Source organism: Temnothorax longispinosus, chromosome 10 (assembly GCF_030848805.1).
Source record: "Temnothorax longispinosus isolate EJ_2023e chromosome 10, Tlon_JGU_v1, whole genome shotgun sequence".
NCBI lineage: Eukaryota > Metazoa > Arthropoda > Insecta > Hymenoptera > Formicidae > Temnothorax > Temnothorax longispinosus.
This window is the reverse complement of record NC_092367.1, coordinates 6,416,831-6,441,553: the sequence shown is the minus strand read 5'-3', so window position 1 is coordinate 6,441,553 and position 24,723 is coordinate 6,416,831. Positions and strand designations below refer to the sequence as shown.

Genomic DNA, 24,723 nt, shown 5'->3' with positions numbered 1-24,723 from the left:
AACAGTCGTGCTTGAATAATACAGATATGTAAATGGGCCGGGATGGAGGCTGGCCCGGGATCCAGCTCTCGACGGGATGGGCGCGGGTGCAGACGGGATCATTTATATTGTAACTCCGGTGCGCACTCGGAATCTCTCTCTTTCTCTCTTTCTCTCTTTTTCTCTTTCTCTCTCGCTTCACGACGCACCAGATGCGTCTCACTTTCTCTACCGTTTCTACTTTCGTATTTCATTTATCGGCTTTTACCTGCACCTATTCTTACAACCAGCTCTCCTCCTCATCTTTGCTTTACCCTCCACCCCTGGCCCACCTTCTCCTTGCACTGTTTGCCTTTCATGTTCGTCTACGACGGAGTTCCCGTTTTATGCGCTCGTTAAGTATTTTCCATGATTCTATGTTTTATTGTTTGTACGAATCCTTTTATCCGGCTTTTCTTCTTGCCAGAGACATTTCCTCGCGCTCCGTTACATTTTACGCATAGTATCTTTTATCACCGGGAGATTTCAGATTTTTCTTCCGTATTCCCTATCACTCGTTTCTTTCCTCTGTTTGTGAACGTCTTAGCGTTTATCAAAAAAATAAATCGGATATTCGAGTGCGATGCGTATAGTGCTGCGTAAATTCGTGACATGAATATCTCGAATAGTTGCGACAAGACTAGGAGTGCACTTTGAGCTGGGAATCTTATATCGGTGTTTATTCGACGTATCGAAATAGCATGATTCTTGGAGTATCCACAACTCCATTGCAAATCTCATAAATTACGCATATTTGGCAGTTCTCGTGCGCCGTATCTGTACCTATCCTCTCTCAATCGGCATGCTGCAACCACAAGCTGAATATGTTCCTCCGGGCTGATGCGTACGTAATGTTCCGCGAAACAGAATTACTGCGGTCGTGCTACGATGAATAGGATCACCGACGTTCCGTCGTGTACGCGCTTTTAACTTGCGTCCGAAGCGGCCATTCTAAGCGTTCCTGGCAGGATATTCATAAATCGGATTTGTGTCCTACTAGAAATAACTGAAATTTCTGCAGGGGGCGGAAGCCCCATCGCGAGACGAGCAAGTTCTCCCGGGGCTTTAATAACTGCTTAACGGATTTCGCGGTGGGTTATTCGATTGCCACGGAAATTCGAGAGACCGTGCCAGGCCACGACGGTTTCATCGCTGGTCTTCTCGACTGCACGCGTGCCTCGCCCGCAACGCAGGCATACTAAAGCCCATTGCGTTGAATCTTCGTGGTCTAGGAAATATTGTGAAATTGGAAAATTGGGAAATTGGAATATCTGCATTCAGTTCTAGACCACGCGGCACTGGACAATGTTTACCACGATACGGTATTTCGATTAACGTATATAGCCGCGCGTCTGGTTTGTCTCGCATTTTATTTTATTTTTTTGTATTGGCATTTATATTCGTGACATATACATTGCTGTCTTTCTATCTGAAAAGTTTTATACATGTATCTTGAGAACAATAGTAGCGCGTGAAAAATTGTTCAGTTTAAAGAGTGATATGAAATTTGCAAGCATAAGCTTCGTACTGCGTGTCTTTTTCTAGATGAATTTTCTGCGAGCGTGTGTACTCGCTCGGGACTGTAGGATAGAACTATCGCTGCTACCAAAGCCATTCCTTTTAGCATTTTGCGCACCCCTACGGGTACTCCTTCCCTCGCGAGAGCCCGCCAGAAAATTGAATTCGGATTGACGCTATGTGCTGAATGCGCCGCGTCGGATTTATTTATTTCATGATGAGGTGTACGCATTGGGATGAAAAAAAAAAAAAGAAAACGAGACAGGGAGGGACGCGTAGATAGGCCGCGTTCTCGAAAATCAGTGAACTCGATAACCAATTATCGTTCTTTTTTTTACGGTTTGCAATTGAAACGTTTTATCGCGACATTCTAAGTGATCGACTATATGTATGCAAATTGGCGCAAAGCTTAATCCTCCTTCGAATTGGCAAACCGTAAACTACCGCCTGGAACGATTTGCTGACGATTTTTCGTTATCGACACTGGTCCATTGATGCACCTCGGCAGGCTATCGAGATTATTCCAGTTATTTCCGAAACGTAGAGAAATTTTTGTTCGAAAAGATGGATTGGACAGTATTGTGCAAGAATGAGTTAATTAAAAAAAAGAAAACATTTTTTTTAGTAAATCAAGTTTAAAGCTCAACAAACGGTCAGAAATCAATAACATGTGGTCAGCTATATTTTTATACGCTTTTCTGCCTTTTTTGAAAAATACGCAGTCTGAAGCTCATGTATCTCTTTTAAGTGCAAGTCATTTCACGTTTCATTTTTTGTTACATACAGAGTATCTCGCATTTATCGTATTTTTTAATATTTTCAGTGTTTAAATCAAAGTTTACTGTCAAAATTTAATAATTAATAATATCTACTTAATGCAAATAAATTATGTAGAATTTAAAAAATATGGGAGGAATAGAAAAGATAAAATTTCTCTGTGACATATACATATATCTTAGTTTCTTAAGCAACACGGATTAACTTGCTGAAATAAAACCTTTGAGAACGCGAGCGCTAGGTTTCGTGTTCATCAGATGGTGTTAGAGCCGTTTGCTGGATACATAACACTTTTAATTGAAACCGTTAGAATACCACGTGATATTATTTAAACCGCATTTATTATTAGCCGCGCCTCAAAAGGAAATGGTCGCGGCAAGCACGTTTTAACGACTTCGCGACGATACAATTATGTTCTCGTTCGCGCGAAATGACGTGAGATAAATTTATATACGTATCTGCTCAGTACGATGCTACTCCGGTAAATGCGAGAGAGTTGCCGGCGAGAGGATGAAGTTCTGATACGAGAGTGAAACAGCTCCGTGCTTTTTTTTATCACGATCCACCGTCTCGTAATAAAAGCTAAGGGTAGATAGGTAAACGGCAGTGTGGGCACCGTCCTTGATGATCTATATTGAAACGGAATTGCATTGCAAAAAGATAATGCACTCCTTTCGAACGTGGTTGCCACTAACATCAGTTTTGAAAGACATTTTCGCAGTTAATGATATCCCGGAGGAATATCGTTCGAGTCGATACGAGAGATGACGAGTTTCGTCCCATTTTTATTAGACAAACGCCCTCGATATTTTCGCTTCAAGTATTTAGTACAGACTACTAAACTTATTTTACATTAAAAAATGACGCTAAATATCAATCACATAAAAAATAGAATTTTTATCGTGAACATTTTTTAATATAATAGTATTTATCTGAGAATTTGATTGATTACATTATATATACATATTATATTTACATAATTTTGTTTATACACGTATTTACGATATATACATACAAGACGATATTACAGTATTATTGATTTATATATCAACGTTGAGTATATAAGCGCGATGTAGAAAGCTGACGTTGCACCGGAAAGCTTCATCATTAACTATCGGATAATGCGATCATATATTTTCATAAGCAGGGCAGTATCATTGCCTTATCTGCCGAGAATTCCTTCGAGAAGCACGATGCATCGCATGTAAGTGACCGCCGATGTTAATTTATGGGCTGAATAATGACTTTCCGATCTTGGATACTTGCCATCGCGCGGGACTTTAGCGAGGGCGGTTTTACTGCGTGGAATAAATTTCCGGGAAGTACGCGACCTGATCCATAAAGTAAGAAATCTCCGATAGGCGCATCCCTGGCACAGTAATTTCACTTTCTTTACGTGTTCCTCTTTTCCTCTCATTTCTCACGGGAATAATTTCATTATACTGCAAGATTTTAAGCCGATCCGCTTGTACGATCTATTTCTATTTCAATTCAACGATAATTAAAATTGTATAATGATTAATATGGTACATAAAGTATATTAGGAAAATTGATAGGATTCAGAGAAACTGATTTTCTTTCTGTGAAAAGATTTCGGTCACTTATATCTTTTTGGCGATACAATTTTATTTCAGTTATCTTCCTCAAATCGTTCTCTATTATCTGCCTTGCAAAGGATCAAAATAATGGTGATTTTCGCAAACGGCACTAAAAGAAGGAAAATGACGCTTTTGTGAACCGTGAAGAGATGTCAGCGAAAGTCACCGGGGCAGCTCGTTAAGCCGACGAACGGTGATTCGTCCGATTTGGCAGAAAATCAATGACGACCTGTCAATAAGCAGACGTCTGCTTTCCGCTTCTATCCTCCATAATCTTCGTGCGGCGGGTCGAATAAAGCGTGGCTCCCTTTTTGTAGAATATAGAGAGAAAGAGAGAATCTGATGAAATCTGGCACAGACGCACGGTTGTCTCTCCTAAAATTTCATCCCGCGCTCCGTTTGCGACGGGATCATGGAGTATTCTGTGATATTGCGTTTGGTGCATCGAAAATATTATTATTTGCATAGTAAGCGTATCGGTGTATCACTTGAAGGTTCTTTTTTTCACGAATTTCCTTTATATCTAAAATTCCAGCGATAACTATATCCTTTTCCATTAAATGTTTATAGGACTTACAAATACTCGAAGCTACTTCACCTTTTCCAAGACAGACTTTCAACCGTTCTGCATCTGACAAGCTGTTAGATGTTAATATTTCTTCTATAAATGGATAAAATTCTTTTATTCCTGAAGGAAATATTTCTTATTACAATTTGACGGGTTATTTCAAAGAAACGTTTAAGAAAGAATAACGGAGGATACGAGGAAGTATTAAATATAGCCAGAAACGTGTGGCGACTGTCTTATTACGTTTTTCTCTCCCCTTTTTGCTTCTATGAGAAAATCACCCTGGCGAACGTAAGCCCAAATACTCCTTTCGGCGTTACTTATCGGGATCCTTGAATACGTTCGGGGTCTAAAAGAGGTTGTACAAAGCATGACAAGTCCACTGCGAAATTGTATGTAAATTAAAAGGAAGAGGGGGAAAAGCAGAGAGGGACGTAAAAAATGTTATTGCGGTTTTTGGGGGACAGGCAAGTCGGATTGGCGCCGAAGTTCCGAGATTGGACGAGCGACTTAGGGAGTTCTGTTAGAAGTCAAGTCTGGCGGCGAAATGGTGACTCAGTGACGAGGGGGATGGAAACGAGAAAAAGAAACTCGTTTCGCGTAGATTTGGTTAGATAATCCTTATCGGGCGCGAGAGAAAACGGCTTCCGCGATAGAAACGGTGAAGTACGAACGAAGAATATTAATTTTACGTTTGTAATTGCATTTTAAACGGATTTCTTTGATCGCAACACAAAAATCTTTATCTGAATTGGATTGAAAATTAAGTTCTTATCTTAAATAATTGTTCAATATTGATCATCCATATCACGCTAATTACGATTTGGACTTTTTGTATAACTTACCACTTTATTTATTGAATATCCGTATTTCTCGAAGGGTTCGTATACTTCGGAGCTTCAATAGCTATATAAGCTAAAAAAGTTTAATTGATGACGTTCGAAAAAGAACTTTTTTTGTGAGGAAAACTTCCGTTATCGACTTTCTCGATTTATTCGTTGAAAAGACGCGGTAATTAATATGATAATGCTCGAGTGATCGCAGAAATTGATTTTTGTCGTCGGTTATCCTTTGTAACCGCTCCGCCGCTACTCGGAATCCGGCTGGATTAGATACTCGGCGTCAGTTAAGAGCAACATCCTATAAATAAACACACGTACACGATACCGGCAGTTTCCAGAGCGAAATTTCTCCTTCGTGATTGCGTTTGTGGGCTGCACCTACGTAATCCCGCAATCTTCACCTGTCGCACCGTGCCGCTTTGGCAGAGCTCGAACCAATTATCTGTGTTGCCTTTGATGTCGCCCACCTTTCGCGGATGTTTGCACCAAACAGTGCCGGGGTCTCCTTGACAAAGGATCTTTCTGAAAATTCTGCGAGTATATGCCACTCCGCCATTTTCTTCAATAGCTGTTTGTGCAGTCCGCGTACCCCCGCGCTTCGTTCTAAAGGTTTTCCGTAATCGAATGCAGAATCAAAGAGCCGCTTTCAAATTGAAATTTGTCACTCTACAGCGCGCAAAATATTAATTAAATTTTTACATCCGCGTCGTCCTGTCGTCCGTACGCGTCAAAAAAATCGAATTGTCGCAACGGGTTAAATGCCAGCAACGAGATCTACTAAAATTGATGGAACTTCGGTAACGATGTGGTCTTATGATTTGCATAATCCTTTATACGACCGGATCGATAAGTGCTCGCGAAGGCAAGATCGCACGACAGACGAAGAAACGGCTGAGTGAGGATGAAGAAGAAGCTGCAAAACTGTTGCAGAGCTTTACTTTCATCTGATCCGCGGTTCGAGAAATCGTAAAGACCGTCCGCCACGGAGATGGCTTAAAATAGAGACGTGAGAGAGTTACGAAGTCTCGGATGAAGGTTCGCGGCTTTCCGTTAGTGCGACCGTTACGAAAAATTTTTCTTGACAAGATTCTATCTCGTATTTCTTCATTGCCACGGCTATTCTTCGTGGCTTAGAAACTATAAACTTTTATGGCGCATGTGGACGTACGTGGAGCCAATCCGGATAATTGTGACATGGAAATAAATGTAGAATATCTTTCAGTGAGGAGTTTAAACGAAGTTTTGAAATAATAATTCTGGATTTATGATTATTTCTGCCAAGTGGGAATAAAACGATAGTTTTTATATTACATTTATCACTGATATAAATAAATAGAGTGAAATAAACAATTCGTATACTTACGTATCTCGTTTTTAAAATTGTGAGCTAAGAGTTTGGATGCAGGGCGAGTAGAGAGAGCAAAAAGAACAGTGTTAGACACAGTTTGAAGAGAATTTATTTCCATCAAAAACTGAAGACAAAAGATAGACCGTGATTTTTACAACCGAAAAAATTAACGAACGTCTCTTCACGAGTGTACTGTAAACAAAGTATAATTTAACAAAACAATAAACAACACAGAAAAAGAGACGAGAAATATGTATATAAAAAATTAATAAAGGCCGCTTTACATAAAAATTTACTAAGTTTTAATAGAAATAAATATTACATTTCCGAATTAATTAAGGGAATGTGAGATATGTTGTTATTTAATATATAACGTTTGCTATTTCTACAAATATCAAATGAAACAATTATCAAAAATATTGTGTTTTACTATCTCAATTACGATCTCGGAACGATATTTTTATTAAAACTATTTCCGGTTTTCCCCGTAGTTGAGTCACAATGCCGCAAAAAACCTCTCATCATTCGACATTTCCACGTTTTATTTTTCCACGATGATTTATAGGAAATACGTTTGTATCTCCCAGAGCTTATACCTAATGTACCGTGGATGTCGTATTTATAACTTATATACGAATATTTTACTTACTTCCCGTGGCCCGTTTTCGCGGCGTCTGCGTCGAATTTATACTCGTCCTCGGCAGACTCGTTTTTGTCGCGAGGGATGCGCGAGCGAGTAATATCTTCACGCAATATAGATTCTAGTAACAAATAACATTTCCTACTTCTTTAGTTCAGAAACGAACGCAAATCCTCCCACGTCAAAGAATGATCAGATAAGAAGATTTAATATTGCGTTTCTCTCATCTTCATATTACGTACCAAACCCTTCGTCAAAGAAGCGAATCGTTTTCATCTGCTAGACCTCTTCTTTTTTAAATTATTTAACACACCAGAAATTTTTTGCAAACTGTAGTTAAGTACCTTTCTTTGGCAGCAACTTTATAACAATAACGAATATATCTTAAGAATGATCAGTCTGTTGTATGTATATTATATATAAACATGGTAGAAAATATGTGAATATTATACATTTTGTATAAATCTGGCAGATATATTATACTTATAGCTTATAGCAGACCAATTATTCTTTTATTTAGATATCTTCTATGAATGTTTGTTTCTGTGATTTTTCCCGCTTCTTTTGATAGCTATAACCAATTAATTTTCAGCACATCCCATTTTTTCCCCTTTGCGTAGTTAAGCGAGAAACCGTTTGCTGACGAAAATTAGTATCCTTCACCAGCTCTGCTTCTCCATCCTCCGATAATTTTTATTTTGTTTTGCCATTCTGCAAATGGCGGGACAGAGTAATTAATAATCAGCTCCAATCGTGAGGGAAGGTCCAACGTCAATTAAATTTACGCTAAACGCGATCTGTGAAATTTGTGAAACGTGCGACCAATCTTGAGTTTTTAACATTCTGTTTGTGGAACACTCGTCATTTTCATTTAGCAACTGTTGAAAGAAACAAACGCAGTTCTATTCAATAGAAAGTATTCAATAGAAAGAGGTATAAAGTGGGATGAATATTAAGCCAAAAAATATCTGAGGAATAATAATTTGCCGAATGAATAAACTTAATCTAATATTTCTTTAATTGAATTACGTATAATTATGTAATCAGTTAAGAATTAATGTATTATCTCTACAAACATCTTTCGGCGGTAATTGAATTTTCTGCGATTCCGAATTTTATTTCTTCTTCATGTTCGAGTCTGAAATATAAGGGTTATAACCGCAGTAAAACCATTCACATAATCCTGGGTACTTAAATCGGGAAAGTACTTCGGACGTACGAGAATAGTCATTTCGAGAATTCCGCGATTAAGGCAATAATCACAAGTTCTCTGCAAATATTATAAGCCCGAAACGGTGATTATCATATTATTTACATTCTTATTCTTTTTCGCAAAATACTGCATATTTTCTACAAAGCGATGTGATATCTATAATATATTTATTTATAATCTCTTTTATGAAGAGAATTAAATTTTACAAGCGCTACATATTAATTAATAAATTCCTATACAAGTCTACTATACTCGGCATAGTAAAATAACTTAAAGTATTAATAGAAATGCAAATTAAAATATGCTTTAATATAAAATTTTATGTACAATTTTGCAAATGCGAATTGATATATATATAAATTTTTTTTATTTTATTGTTGGTTTTGCTTCATACATGCAAGTGCGTATGTCACGTGCATCATTTCGGGATTTGGCGCAATCTTTATTTGTGTTACTCTTCGGTGCTCGATATTAAAAAAAAAGTCGATTCGCTTGGTTTTATCACTTGATGTATCGTTGGGCAGGTCAGGTCGTAAATATTCCTGGAGATTCCGACCTCGGACTTTCGTAATCCTGAAATATATGAGGGAATAAATCGATTGACCGTGCGTATTTTTCGTGGCTTGCCGCAATTTAACAGACGGCAGTTACATTTGCTGCAGAAAAAATGCCGGATCAAATCTCAGCTCGATCCGAAGGCGTGAAATTATCCTGATAGCGCTGGCAACGTTTATTTATATCAGGAAATTTTTCTTACTCTTCGTGTTTAAATCTGAATATATATTTTTAACGAAAATGGTACGGCGCACGCGATATTTATTTCAACATCACGTGCAATTCAGAAATATTCAGAAATTGTCCAGTTTAAACCGCAATTTGTAATGTACGTGACGTTTTATTATCTTGACGCTGATCTACTCAAATTGAACAATAATAATTATAATTGTTTTCTTCTGAATTTCAAGCGTTATTTGCCTTAACAATATGTGCACACAGCTATTAATATTCCAAAACAGCAGTAGCTAATCCGTAGTAATAATTTACGCCGCATTTTAAAAATGCAATAAAGAACATGAATATACCGATGTACGTATTACAACAAAGGTCAAAAGCATAAAGTGTATCGAGCACTCTATCCGATAAAACCATGTACGTGACAGTAAATCTGTGGTTAGCGGGATCACCGTTGTAAACGTGGTCGCCATTTGAATTACTGGCATGTGTGGAATTGTTGAAACGGTCGTTACGACGTACTCTCTTTTACAGTAATGGTAATCCATTAATAGAATTCTGGGAAACTCGTGCTACTTGTTCAGACATGATGAATGTTCTTGCAGAAAAGTGTAGATTTTTTTAATTTTAACCGAGTGTTTAACTGGATATTGTGTATATCTATTTCGTTTTGTTAATATTTAAAGAGATTTATATATCGTATTGTAGAAATGATATATTATAATATTGTTAATACTAACAATATTAACGGTGGTGACGTTGCAGTAAATGAAAGATGGCAGAAAAGTTTCCTGAGAGAAATAAATATTTTAACAGCACTATTAGTGCGAGGCCACGCGCATTAATCACAGAGCTTTAAACCTTTTAAAAATTAGCAGAGCATTATTTATATACCTATAGTTCTCGGACGCGTTAGTTAAAAGGACTGCGGAGAGAGAACGGGCGAAACGGAAGGATATAGAAGAGGCATTTCCACAACGATCAATTTCAATTATTCCAGCAGTCGAGCAACCTTAGCAACCACTACCGCGTGCGAATGTGTGCGAACGTCTACGCGTGCTTATGTGATATTCCCGCTTTCGAGGCCGTCATTGTAATTCGAATTTTTACGTCGGGGGGGTGGCTAGGTTATTTCCACGTAAATAATGGAGTCAATTAGAGCAGCTAATTATTTTTCAGAGTCCCGCCGCTTAAACTCGTCAATCATTCCCAAAAAGTATGGTAGAAAATAACGGTTGTTGGCGTGAGCGAGCTTTTGAAACATTGCATATTCAGGAAGGAAGAATTTACATTTATCTGCCACACGCACAAGCTCGATATATACAATTAAAATATATGCATACAAAAAGTTATTCACTATCACACTTACATTCATTTAATTAATAGGATTTCCTGCAGAGTGCTTTAATGCAAAAGTCCGATTACGCGCCACAATATCAGAAAACCGATTTCTATCCGAATAATTTTGCCGCGATAAGACATCGCGATTATTTATAACTTATTCATTAGAATTTCCACAATTTTACTTCACATTAATAAAAGCGTATCGCTATCGTTGGGCGGATATTTCCATCTTTAAATTTATTAGCGTGACTTTAATCGCGTATTTCTTTTCGCGGCGAGCTCTCTAGAGGAGACAAAAGTTATTTCAATAATTCCCTAAAGTATACCATTGGTTCGCTACCCAGGCTTGCAAATTTTTGTAATATTTTATAAAGTACTATTATGCGGAGACGTAAAAAAAACTTTACGTCTGTGAAACTGGTAAAAACTGGCGTGAAGTTTCAGTGTATCGTGGCACAGAAATTTCTTATATGGCCGGCAGAAAAATCCGCGTTGCTCTTTTCTTCTCCGATTGTCTCACTTGTACTTTATTTGAAATACACGTATCCATAAGTTCCTGGAAACACTCGAAATATTGTTCTATAAAGTATACTCCGTTTGTTATAAAGATTTTTTTTAATCCACTTCAAGAAACTTTCCTCCCGTATTATTGTTCTCTTTTTAATTCCGTTTATTTGATACAGAAGTTCTGTAAATATTTGCAGCATATCACATTTTTTCTTTTTATGAGTGAGAATAATCAGAAATTATTTACAAAAATTGATCGTTTAGAAATTTATATAAATTAGACGCGTGCAGAGACCAATCAGTTTGGAGTTGCATTTTTCATTAAGTTCGAAATATTTTCGATTAGTTGGCTAGTTGATGTTAGTTGGTTCTTAAATCGCCGCTGGAATTCCGTGGTGGGTAACATGATGGGAACCCAAGGTAAATAAAAAGACTGCAATGCTTGCGGAGCGTGCGATCGGAAAGAGCGCAACGAATAGGGCGGCGGTTTGCGGCGATCGCGGACACGATGAAGAGGATCTCTGCTTCTCCTACCATGAAGACCTAGTTTACCTTGGCGTTGCCGGTGTGCTCTCTCCTTTGTACAGAAAGTGTCATAGCGACCCTCGATCAATGCTACTGTGTTCAGAGAGTTACGTTTCTCTTACTATCTAGCTGAAACAGCAAACATCCGTGCTTCTGTGCCGGCTGTGGAGATTAGTTCAGCTAACTCTATCTCTAATAACGGATAATTGGTTCGAGTCAAGTACTTTTTATTGTATTTATGTACGGGATGTTTCATGACTTAGGTAACTGCCACCGAAGGGAATTTTAAAGACGAGCCTTTATATAAATTTGATAAAAATTATCCATATCATAAAATAAAAAATGCAATATTTTGAATAGGGCTTCTGAGACTTTTCTCTTTGATAATATAACTTTCTTTTTCTTCGGTTTTTAGTATTTAAATTTCGATTTATTAATAGAATAAAAATTACGAGACATGGAACTTTGTTTCTGTGGATGTTTTGTTCGTCAAGTCTCATATTTAGAGGAAATAGTGCACAAAAAGTTAGTTTACAACTTATTAATAATAGTAATAAGTTTATTAATAATAATAATAATAATAATGATTTCGGTTTGAATTATATTCGTATGTCAGTCGACGAAATAATTCGCTTGCTAGAAATAGTTATTCGGATATATGAGAGATGTTGAACGGAGACAATGCGAACATAGCGACATTGCGCGCATAAATTTAGAAAATACGAATTTAGGTAGTTTTGTTGACTTTATGAATAATAAATTTGGTATGACGTTAGAACGGTAAGTAGGTTGATTGAATTCGCCGTTTGCCAAACAATTCCACAAGTGAATTTGTAGGCCAATTTGCGTAACAAAATGTCTCTTATTTGTGTGACGCGCTGCTGCGTCACCACAGCGACTATAACTACATACATTTAATCAAGAATATTTGTGTGCAAAGTGCATTTTGTGCCATATTTATATATAAATTTATTTATATATAATGAATAGGTACCCCCACTCGAGAATAATAATCGAAAGATAATTTGTTTATGTTATTAAACAATTATTAAGCAATTAAAGCGATCCTTATTCGCTTGAACAACTTGTAACGAAACAGCAAGTGAAATAATCATGCAACTTTCTGCAAAAGTTTTTCGCAGCAAAACGCGATTCAAAATTACATTTTAATAATTAAGACATTTTTTTATTTGCCTGCAAAATGGTTTCACTCTCACTACGTATTTTATATCTGTGTGATTGCTCTTAAAATATGAATAACAGCCTTTTCAAGCACGTTTCCGTTCTATAATGATTGGCGTGTATCGTACTGTAACAATCCAGCTTGCAATCTCCTATTGGGAAAAGAGTAATTGTGTTGGGATCGATGTGCAATTGAGTTCGAAATTGCAATATACTTTTTATTGCATGTGTCAATACAAATTGGTACGAATATAATTACAACTCTAATCAAGTTTAAAATTTAAAATCTGTATTATAAAAGAATAACGTTAGCTCAGTCTAACAACTTTTTATGCACATCTTAATTATATCATCGATTTTCTCGCAGATTTTTATCCATCTTTTTTTTATGTATTGCATATTTGATTGTTTAATTCTTTTAATAAGAAACTACAGTAGTTTTATGTTGTTAGCACGTTCTCTATTCATACGCGACATATTGAAAATTCCTCGTCGTTTTTTATTTTCGATGATTTTCCTAGTGGACCATTCGCCATGCTGTTTGAGTGCAATAACACATACTATACAATATCCGCGCGTGAAGAGAATAATTGCGCTGGAATCGGTATGCAGATGAGTTTTAAACTGGATACTGTTTTTCATCGATGAAGTCAATATTACGAAATAATATGGGCGTCTCGGTAAATCGGCGGCGGTACAAGGCAGAGTAGGGATAACGAACTTCTGCAAGATGTTACCGAATTCGCCGGTTCCGTAGCCCTGGGGTATAAACCGAGAGCCACTATACGGTGATTAAATTTCCTAGTTGCACTCCTTACGACGAGTTATTTTATAGGAAATTTAAATTACGGCTCAAGGTTGCCCATCTTCCAGAATCACTGTATTCAATCCTTCTTAGGTATCGTTTTTCGTTATTGCCGCCCTGACTCATTATTATCGTTGTTCAGAAACTTCCCGGCAGGCATATACTGTAAAGCGGCAACGCTTCGAGTTATCTATAAAATTACATTTGCGTCATTTCGAGATCCTGCGATTTAGCAATGAAGCCTTAGTGTCTTTAGATAATCTTATAGTCTTGTAGAATCCATTGTAATATATTTTGAAGTGACTGTTACTTATGCACGTTCATTCTCTACTCTACAAGGAATTATTAATTATTGAAATAAATTTTACTTATATATATTTAATTAATTAATAATTCTATTCAATGCATTGAATTATAATCTTGTGAAATATATAGCAAGGATATGTTTGTGGTTATTGCTGGAGTTAATCAGATTATAATTAATGCGATAAATATTTGTCTTGCTCCGCATTGCCTTAATTAATATGTGGGAAATTGTGAGAGGCTGATATGAATCGGAATATAATTGAAATCTTGCAAGAGCAAAGATAAATACGCAATTCACACACGCAGACGAGTTTATTTATCTCTGCAAGAAAAGCAAATATTTTTTATGCATCAGAACATTATTTGTTCTCATAATTATTATTTAATTAATAATCGAAATTTAATTTTGATGAAGAAAGAAAGCTTACAAATGACATTTATTTTCTGACAGAGGAAATAATAGTCTTATCATCAAGTTCTTTTTTTTATTAATTTATGATTAATCGATGTATTGAACAGTTAGCGATTTATAATGTTATGTTTCAAAAATTATTTTAATTGCAACGAAAAATGGTTTAATTTAAAAATGTCAGGCACGATAATAATATCTCTGACATTAAAATTTAGAGAAGCATTTTTGACAACACTACATAGTTAACATAAAGCACGGTATGTTAGAGACATATTATAGTAATAACCATATTCACGTATAGAAAGCAATTAATATCAATTTACTTACCTGTTCAGTATATTGATATTTTCTGATAAATATTAATCTCTTTAATGTCCATTTTTGATGATTAAACTGACCAAAGTTATTTAAGTTATAACCAAACTAATATAAAAATACAAGTTTAACACACACGAACTTATACAATGTAAAATTGTTATTTTAAGATTACATTTATTTTATTTAGAATAAAAGGAAAATCATATATATGTTTTTTTATGCACGCACATATTAGTAATTCTATAAAGTATATTTTTTAAAAATAATTTCTTAAAAACATGCATATATATGAATATTCTGTTATTATTTGTTATGAAACATTATATATATAACATTATGTATATCCAGGGTACTTACACAAAGAATGAAGGAAACAAGAATATGACGAAGGCAAAGAGAAAAAAAAGATCGACGAACATGCATCTTTGTACATCGGTTTATTATTATAGCGGTTTGACACTGGTTATTTTAAGAAAGATAATATTTAGCCTCTTTACTATTTTTGTCTATTTGCTCTCTCGCTCTCGTTTTCGTTCTCGTTCTCGTTCTCTCTTTTTCTCTCTCTCTCACACACATTCTTTTTTTCATTTTTGTATTTGTTGAGAAGTCTTGACAGCTCATCAAGCTTAATGGAATTAAGTACGGAAGCAATATTTCTGTACATCCTGCATTCGAGAAGGATTTCTCGAATTAATCTCCCTCTTTCTCTTTCTCTTACGCTCGATTCTCTCGATTCTTTCGATCTCTCGCACACACACACACATACACACACACGCACACACACACACACGCCATTCGATAAAAATTCTTCCGTCTAGCACTCTCTCTGGCTTTCCGTCTGGTTTTATTATTCAAGCATACTATTTGCCACCGCGAATTTTTCATCTCCTACATTCTGCATTTTGGCGTTGCCCTACCTGCATCTCTACCACGTCCACGTTTTTCTACCTTTCGCTAGCCTTATGCTCGCTTCCTACTTTAATACACTCGCACTTCATTTCAGTCACAATATAGTCTCCTCAGGAATTGAGCGTACCGCGAAGAGTCAAGCTCTTGAGACGCGGCGTGTAACCATTATTATTGTCACTGTGTCCAATTTATCGGTCTGACTCCAAGCCAATCAGCTAAATCGTTAAACCCGCTTATTGTGGTTATTGCCACTCGATTATGACACGTCTGCGATGCCTGCGTACACGCGATACCGAAATCAGAAGACATCAAACACTAACGAAGGTTTTGACGGGTTTAGAGTTCTCTCACGCGAATAACTCTGTACATATAGCTTTCGCTCATACCTTCTCTTTTACAATTGGCATTTATTACGAAGGACATAGAGGTTTTGCGCGATACCGATCCACCGCGATGTATATCGAAATAGTGCCGAATTTTTCGCCCGCAGGTTTTTGCCCGAGTTTTTCGTTCGTCGTGCGCGTCCAGTATTTCCCGACGGACGACATGTGCAGCACACGGATGTGTTTGTATATGTCAGAATTTATATGAAATAACGCGGTGATTCTCGCTCGTGCTTTTAACGTCTTGGTTACAGTACTTGACGTCTGCATCTCCTCCGTTGATGGAGTTTGAACAGTGTCGACGTCGGGTATTCTTTCCATCGAGATAGGTACTATACCGATATCGACATCTGGATGACTTTACATATTGAGCCACACGCGACTTTCAAAGAACTCTATAAGCCAGATACGTGATTACAAAGATTGATTTTATAAGTAACACTTGTTTATATTATCTGTTGTGGATTTTAGATCTGTTCGAATTTATGTGAACATCTGTCATTAATTACTGCACTGCAAATCTTCGGTAGTCACGACAGTCTCACGACAGTTGTCCTTCTTCCGTGTGTTGTTTTTGGATTGTAGAGGTTTTAAGTCACGTCCGAATAATTTCTTACTTTCTCCGATATTGCTCCCCGCCGTAATCCGCGACGTATTGGCGGTTTCCGAAGCGATACGGATTAGCTCAGAATATCTCGTTCCCAACTTCGACGTTTAGTCGCTCGTCCTTTCCCCGTGGTTTCCTCAGTCAGGAGAATCCTTCCAACTTTCTGATTAACACTTCAGTTATCGTACCTCTCCTCGACAGATCCACTTAGATCTTGTCGTAATAATAGGATGCACGCTTCCGATCGTCGATACTGCGGGCTACTTGAGAATCTTCCTCAAACATACATCGATCAACCGTGGGCTCGTTGATTGTTGAGGCAGCGTCGACGCTTCTCGATCGTGATTCTCGATGTCCAGTCGCCTGTCTCTCTCGAATAGACAGACATGCTCCGACTCTGGTCACCAAAGCTCTGCAGTAGGCGTGAGAGTGTGCACCTCGATGTTCTCGTGACGATGATACCTGTCCGTCCGATGCACCGTGGCCCTTCGTGAGAGTACAACAGTCAGCGCCGCGACAGCGCCGAGGGCCGCGCCGACTAACACCAACATTCCGGGATGGGCGCCGGCGGACAAAGCCTCCGACACTCTAGCACCGGAATCGGTCGCTCGACTGTTCAATTCTTCCGCTATCGTCTTCGAGTCGCGCTCATCCAACACCACGTTTGCCTTGGTCGCATTGCTCATGCTGCCCGAGTGCTTCTCGATCGTTTTCCTCTCCACGTTCGAAGATTTCGACGAGAAGATCTCGCCGACGCCTGACGCGGCAACTTTGCTCATCGTGCCGTTTTTTCGCGCCCCACCGTCGGACCGGTTATCGAAAGTTTGCGAACGCGACTCCGCGTCTTCCATTCTCATAATGGATTGCTTGGGGTCGCTCGGTGCTTGAGAGGTCGGAACGACGATGTGCTTGATTAAATTCTGATCCATTGAGATACGATTTGTTTTATCGCTCTTTCGATTCCCGCTCGTCCGCGTCGACGACGTGATTGACGACGTTACGTTACGGAAGGACGTCGGCGCCTTGTAGACTCGCAGTATTTTTTTCGGCTCTGTCGTTGCGGTGACGATTTTCGCGGCGGAGAGGAAATCCGAGTCAGCCACCATTTTCGATTCGGTTTTCGCGTTTACGGAAGATAGCGTGAGAAGATCCGTGACGTTGCCGTCGGAATTCGTATCTTCGATATTGGAAGACACCGTGACGTTTGGCTGATCAGTATTCGACGTATGTTCGAGCGTGAAGACGACAGATAGGGTAACCGAGGCGCTTGTCGTCGTTGTCGTGACGATTCCCGCGGTTGTCGAAACGAAATTTGGCGGCGGCGGTAACTCGTGCAAAAATAATCCCGCCAATTTCCGTGGATTAGAACATCGCGCTGTTTGGTACTGTTGATTCGGTTCGCGGTGCTGTCTGATCCACTCGCCCAGCCAGTAAAGATCCTCCGTGCAGTTCCAAATGTTCTTCTCGAGCCTAAGTACGCGCAGCTGCGGCAACATGTACGCGACGTCGGATCTGATGGTGCTGACGTTGGTCGCCGAGAGATTTAGCTCTATGAGGCTCTTGCAGGCGGACAATGCGGCATCATCCGCCAGTAACTGTCCCGCGAGAACCGGACTACGCGACACATCTAACATTACCAAATGCTCCGGAGTTGGCACCGGAAACGCCATGTCGCTTTGTTCTTCCTGATGTCGTTGAAGCGATGTTAGACCTGACATTCGGAGCTTCGTCAGATTACTCGGTCCACTTAGAGTATTAGTTGATAGCGCTTTGATAGGATTATCGGATAGATCCAGCTCGGCGAGCAAAGGCAGTTGACCGAGCGCGCCCACGTCGATCTCATTGATGGCATTATCGTTCAATATTAACGATCGCAGATTGTACAGACCATTGAGATCGTCGAGTTTCAATGCGGTTATCGCATTTCGATGCAACTTAAGCGTCACGAGACTGCTCGGTAAACTACCCGGTACTTTTGAAAGTGCATTTCCAGATAGATCGAGCTCTTCCAAAACCTCTAGCCTTCCCAGAGCGTCGTTCTCGATATACTTCAAACGATTATCGGCGATATCCAACATACGCAACAGAGGATAGCTATCCAAGTCACCGCTGCGAATGGTAGTCAATCTGTTACCAGCGAGTCTGAGTGCCCTGACCGATCTCGTCAAAGCGGCTGGAACTCGCGCTAGTCCAATACGAGACGCGTCCACCGTCTCTAATCTTCTTCCGGTGCCCAATAGTAGAGAGACGTCTCTCTCTTTTAGCGGATTTTCCGCTAACCTTAGAATAGATAGCCCCGGTAACGGTTGCAAAGTTCCCGAGGCTGCCCTAGCCAATCCATTTCGCGAAACGTCGAGTTCCCTCAATCTGTCGAGACTTTCGAACCACCTGGCGCCTAGGACTTGCAGCTGGTTACCGCTCAGATCGAGTTTCTGCAAGGAGTACAGCGGCGTGAGCGCGCTATCTGGCAAGTCCGCCAACCTGTTGTCCGATAGATCGAGAAATTCCAATCGATCGAGACCGCGAAACGCGCCCTCGTCCACCGTGCCGATCACGTTCTTACGTAAACTCAGTCGCACGAGCCCGACGAGCGTCCTAAAAGAACCGACACTGATGTTCGATAACGAATTGTCCGACAGATCTAGACACGCCAACTCGCTTAGATTCATCGCGCGGATCACCAGCACGTCCCTTACTCGCGGCAAGTTGTTGCACGACAGATTTAACGACTTCAAGCGCTCGAGACCGTGCCACGACGCGTTCAACGACACCAACGAACAATTTGTCACCGTGAACTCGACCAGATACGGTAGAACCTCTGTTGTGCCCATCGGCTCCTCCGACGACAACGTATCGTTCGTCTCCGACGTGTCGTTTGTCTTGAGATTATTCGAAGCACCGTTCATCCCGAGATCGTTCACCAAGTCGGCGGCTTCCAGCTCGTCGAGGAGGACATCAACGCCCGGTCCCTTGGCGCTGTCCACCGACAAACTTCTCACTACCGCGGGTAACTCCGATAGACCGGGTACGCGTCCGCGACACGTCACGTCCAGCAAAGCCAACGCGTCGTTTTTCTCCGCGTCATTCTGATGACACTCGCAGAGATCCGGACAGGCGGAACCGCTCGCCATCAAGGCGAGCAGCACCAACGGAAGCCACATCGCTTCCAAGACGACGTCTTCACATCTCGTCCACTCTCCGTAAGGACCTCGCGGCGCAGTCCTCCCGCTCGTGGACAGAGTGAAGAGACGCGCGAGACGACGATATCGGAGATCGCGGGGGCGCGTGCCGCAACCGCGGGTTCATCTACGGGATGAAATTGACGCGCGATCGACGTTAGTGGCTATCGACGATGATGGATGCCGCCAAAAGCGTTATACGGCTTATATACGGATGCCAATACCGGCGGGTACTATCAGTCTCGTCGAACGTGATGTCCATACGAAGGACTGACAAACACTGCGGCTCCCGACTCATAGCTGCACCCGCCACCCTCCACATCGCTCCTCTTCTCTTCTCTCCTCTACCCGCGTTTCGTCTTCCTACCCTTCCGTCGGCTTCTCTCCCTCTCGTACTCTCACCCTCAACGCCAATCCCCCTCTGTCTCCGGACTCGGCTGTGTGCCGCCACCTACAACCATTCCACCCCTTTCCCCCCCGTATCTTCCCTCTATATACCGGTCCATATACAGCACCAACACCACTACTACAACCACCGCCATCGCCACCACTACCGGCAGCCGTCGCTTTTGCTCTCGAACTCGATAAGGGGCGCGAGCGCGCTTGCGTCCTCTGACAGCATAGTGACGCGAAGAGCCGGTATCCTACGATTTCACCAACTACCCTTGCTACCGGCCGACTGGCTGCTGCCTCACGAACTTTCCTCATCTTCCCTTACACTACTCTATTCCATTCGGCTCCATTTTGGCCTATTATCGCTTTCTAAATTGCCACGATCTTACAAATATTACTTCTAACATCGTAATGAAGTCATAAATACGAAGCACTAATGTTTTTATTAAAAAAGAAGCAGTTTTGTCATTTTTTCTATGAATTTTTTGAACGGTAAAATATTCTATCCATGTCTGTTGACATTTTATTATCATTCGTCAGATATATGATGTAAAATAATATGTTGAATTACTACACAAATTAGTCGTCGTGTTGTATCTTCCTGTTTACTTGAATATTTAATGCGACACAATTAGCCAAGTGGCTAGCGCATGTGGTTTACCCTCATCCTTGGAAACAACCGCGAAGATCACGTTCCCGGAAATATTATAGATACTCATTAAGACAATAAGCACGCACTAAGTTACTAATCCAACTAAAACTTCGCCGGCAGTTTCATGAGTTTCAGCCGCTAGTGGGCTTTCTTAGATTCGATTCGCGTGCCGAGGTTACGGAGGTGTAAAGATGCAGTTCTCACGAAATAAGGTGAAAGGTCAGATAATATCTCTTGCCACGTATCCCTACGCGCCCTAGCGCTACATTATTATCACTATATGATATAATACCTATTCATAATTTTTTTTCCACTTGAATTTTCATCAAATTATTTTAACATTGTTCTAAAGGATAGAAGTCCAAGCTTTTTTTTCGCTGGCATTGTTACATAATGCACAGTCGTTTCATTATAACGCACGTAACACGTTCATCTTTTTTTGCTGACAAGATCAACTTTTAATACCAGCACATTTCTAGCGAATATTTTTGACTTTTTCTGTGGGTATTGATATGGCTGTAGCGACTCGATTATACATATATTCGATATTTCTAATGAAAGAGAGCGAGTATACATATACATATACATATGTACATATACTACATACGTGTGTATGTATATTTGATGTACAACATGCGTGCAAGTATCCAGCGTCTAGTTTGCTGAGAACACGAACGTTTTCGGGTTCCATAAATTCGTATCTCTCTCTGTCCGTAATCCCTGCGGCACCACCGTATTACTTGCTGGACCTAGCCGAGCAATCGAACCGCAATGATCTCGGTGTAGCCTCGGCGTTTTCGATATACTATATCGATTCGCCGATCACTGACACCGCTGCCATTACCGCGAGGTTAAATGCCTGAGCCGCCGGACTTAAAGAGAGATTTTCCACGGTGTCCGATGAAACGGCGACCGTGACTATCGTGGGATATCGGCGTGAAAGAAGCACAAAAGCTAAAGCAGTTATCTGCTTGACCTCGCGAGAACCCGCAGATAAATCATCGATTAAAGGAGATCTTCTGGGACGGAATAACAATCGTCGCCTGCCCCTGGAAAAATCTCGTGGTTCGTTTTATAGATGGATTTGGAATAAACGTGTCCGGTATACAGAAATACGACACAGATTTCAGTCGATGGCATTTCGTATGATAGATACATAAATATTGTATACTACAGGAATAAAATCTATTATACCGAATCTATGCGGTTGCACCATAGTGGAAAGAAGTATAAGGAATGGATCATGCTATTTTAATGGTATTGTAAAAGACATGCATGAGATAAATATTGGAAAAATATAAATAAAACATATTTTGTTAATTAATTGCCAATGTAGCGTTCCATTAGAAAGTTTTGCGTTTGGCAAAATATTTTCGTAGATTTATCTTACGAATTCATCTCTAAATTGCCTCGGATGTAAAAACTGTCTGACGAAGAAGTCTACTTGTACAAAAACACCTTGTTTCTCGTTTGCGATGTAAACGATTCATTACGCGCGCCAACATTGACTCTACACATGCTCATCTCCGATTAAGTGCTCTGTAAATTGACCTGAAAAATCCACGTCACTTCGGTGCCGATAGATGTACGCGATGATTTAATCGCTCTAAGCGGCCATAGAATATCGATGGGCCCGACATTTGCGATGCGACAATTTCACCGAATACCAGAAATTTCCGACTTTCCAGAGTGGTTTGATACGTCGCATTCGAGAGGTACGAGTAAACATTGCGATCATGCAGCCATTCCAGTATTTTTTGAACGATTTTACGAAGCACTCTATCTGATGCTGGAACGTTCAAACTTCTTCGCTCATTTAAGTATTACCGTATCTCTGCAACTTTTTTATTGCGCACTCCCGATATTTCAAAATACGGCATTTCAATGTACGGCATTTCAAGCATATCGAAAACCGATTTGATCGTTCTAGTTAAAGATTTCAGTTAAGAATCGAAAAAACACGTCACATAGTGGAACATAACTTTGCAACAAATGATTAATATGCATTTTTAGCAATTTATTATTGGTTAGACTGATTGTTTTATATTATTAGACTGAATAATACATGAATAAAGTTATCAATAATTACAATTACGGCTGGTAAAAACGTATATAAAATTATTTACTGATAATATTTCTATTTCAATAATGTTTGAGAGATAAATGTAAGTACGAGGTATGCTATTAGCAAAATCGTGCAAATATGTTTCATTGCGTCGCTTGAATTTTTCGTGTCAGTCACATTTTTCACTTTTATTCACTACACTTTGATAAAGGACATTAGCTACGTGAGACATAGAATTAACAATACGTCTCTAACACGTGTTTCTCGTGTGCGTGTCATTTTACGCGCGGAAGGGGTTGATTGCTGGGTGTAAGTGGACATCCAGTATGCGGTAGGGGACGGTCGGGACGGTAGAAGGAAGCGGCGCGCTTGATAAGGGAAATCTTCTTTCGAGCCTGCGGTGCCGACCGACATGTAATTTCCCCGGAATAGAGGACGGAATCCTGGCTCGGATACTACTGCCCGCACGGGTTACAAAGTTACTTTTACGAGAGTAGCGGGCAAATGTAAATGGGGCCGGTGAGCGGCGACGTGGCGCAAGAGAGGGAGCGAGAGAAACGAGCGAGGGACCGAAAAGGGAAAATGAGAGAAAGAGTGGAAGGAACGCAGGGGCGATGTGGAAACGAGCGGCGAAAGGAGGACGAAGGAGCGCGGGATGGAATAAAGGGGATGAGACTGTCGGAGTTTGTAATTGCAGCGGCTTTAACGCGCTGCTGATGGCCGATGGCACCCGGGACTGGGGTAATGGTCTGCACCAAATGTCTCTTCTTGGGAGAGGAGAGGGGGAGAGAGAGAGAGAAAGAGAGAGAAACGAGAGACGCGGGAAAGAGTATTCGAAGAGACACCGAGGGTGCCGGAGACACGTGGAGTCGCATCGTTTTCTCCGTCACCGATTTTGTGTGCTCGTTCCTTTCCTGTTGACATTTCTTTCTCGTAGAATGCTGCAAAATCTCGGAGATTAATTAGTCCATTTTTTAAATAGGCATATAAGTTTAATCTCGAAATTCTCGTTGTATGATGAGGAGGCATTTATTAATAATAGATGATTCTAAAGTATAACAATTTAGTATCAGAAATTGATGTATATTTTCTTCCAGGATATCCTATTTTATTTTCTCTAAATTGCATTGATGATTGAATCCACGTATCATATTTTTACAAACATTTATTCCAATTTATTTTACGTCTTTGTTAAGTTGGAATATTTTTATCGATATGTGCTTCACATTGAAATTTGATTATACAGCTACGTTGGTCATAGCTGCTTGGTTATGCTGTGGTTGTTGTTTTCTCAAAAGTATTGTTTGTTGTGGATTGCTAAATTTTTTTTCTTCTCATTCAACTGATGTTGCGCTGCAATAAAGCAATGAAGTTCTATTTACACTTCAAGTTATTTATATATAAAACTTTTTAATGAAGGGAATATGTTACACTTAGTTTAATATGAAACGTACGATTCCTTATGCTGTTACTAACAATAAAATGATTTTTGTAAAAAATTGCATAATTGGATTATTTTTATTAGATTTATTTAAAGAGAAATTCCAGGATGATCTTTTCTAAATCTTGAAAATTAAAAAAAAAATTATTATTACTTTATTAATAACGGAAAATTAACTTACGCATCTGTCTTGTAATTTTTTCAAAGTGCTTTATCACACTACTACTATTTCAATGATGAAATTTAGTAAAATGCAAAATTGTGTTTGCACAGATGTTTTTATGGCTGCAAGAGAGAAAATTTAGTGTGCTTTCTCAGTGCGATCGCAAATACTTTCAATCTTTCTGTGTATATTCACAGATAGATTCTTAACCGAAGCCACTTTTCTATAAATATTTAAAGCACTCGACAGCGTTTGAAGGAAAAAAAAGTTTCCAAGTT

General features: G+C 39.6%; 2 protein-coding genes across 2 annotated transcripts in view; one reads left to right on the top strand and one right to left on the bottom strand.

Annotated features, from left to right (window-relative positions):
• The window catches only part of Timeout (circadian regulator timeout), a 104,278-nt gene that overhangs the window by 25,350 nt on the left and 54,205 nt on the right, over positions 1–24,723 (top strand). The window lies entirely within an intron of this gene.
• On the bottom strand, positions 15,074–20,034 carry LOC139820004 (uncharacterized). Its single transcript, XM_071789877.1, has one exon. It carries the CDS (start codon positions 19,711–19,713, stop codon positions 16,954–16,956), a length of 2,760 nt encoding a protein of 919 aa, XP_071645978.1. The 5' UTR covers positions 19,714–20,034; the 3' UTR covers positions 15,074–16,953.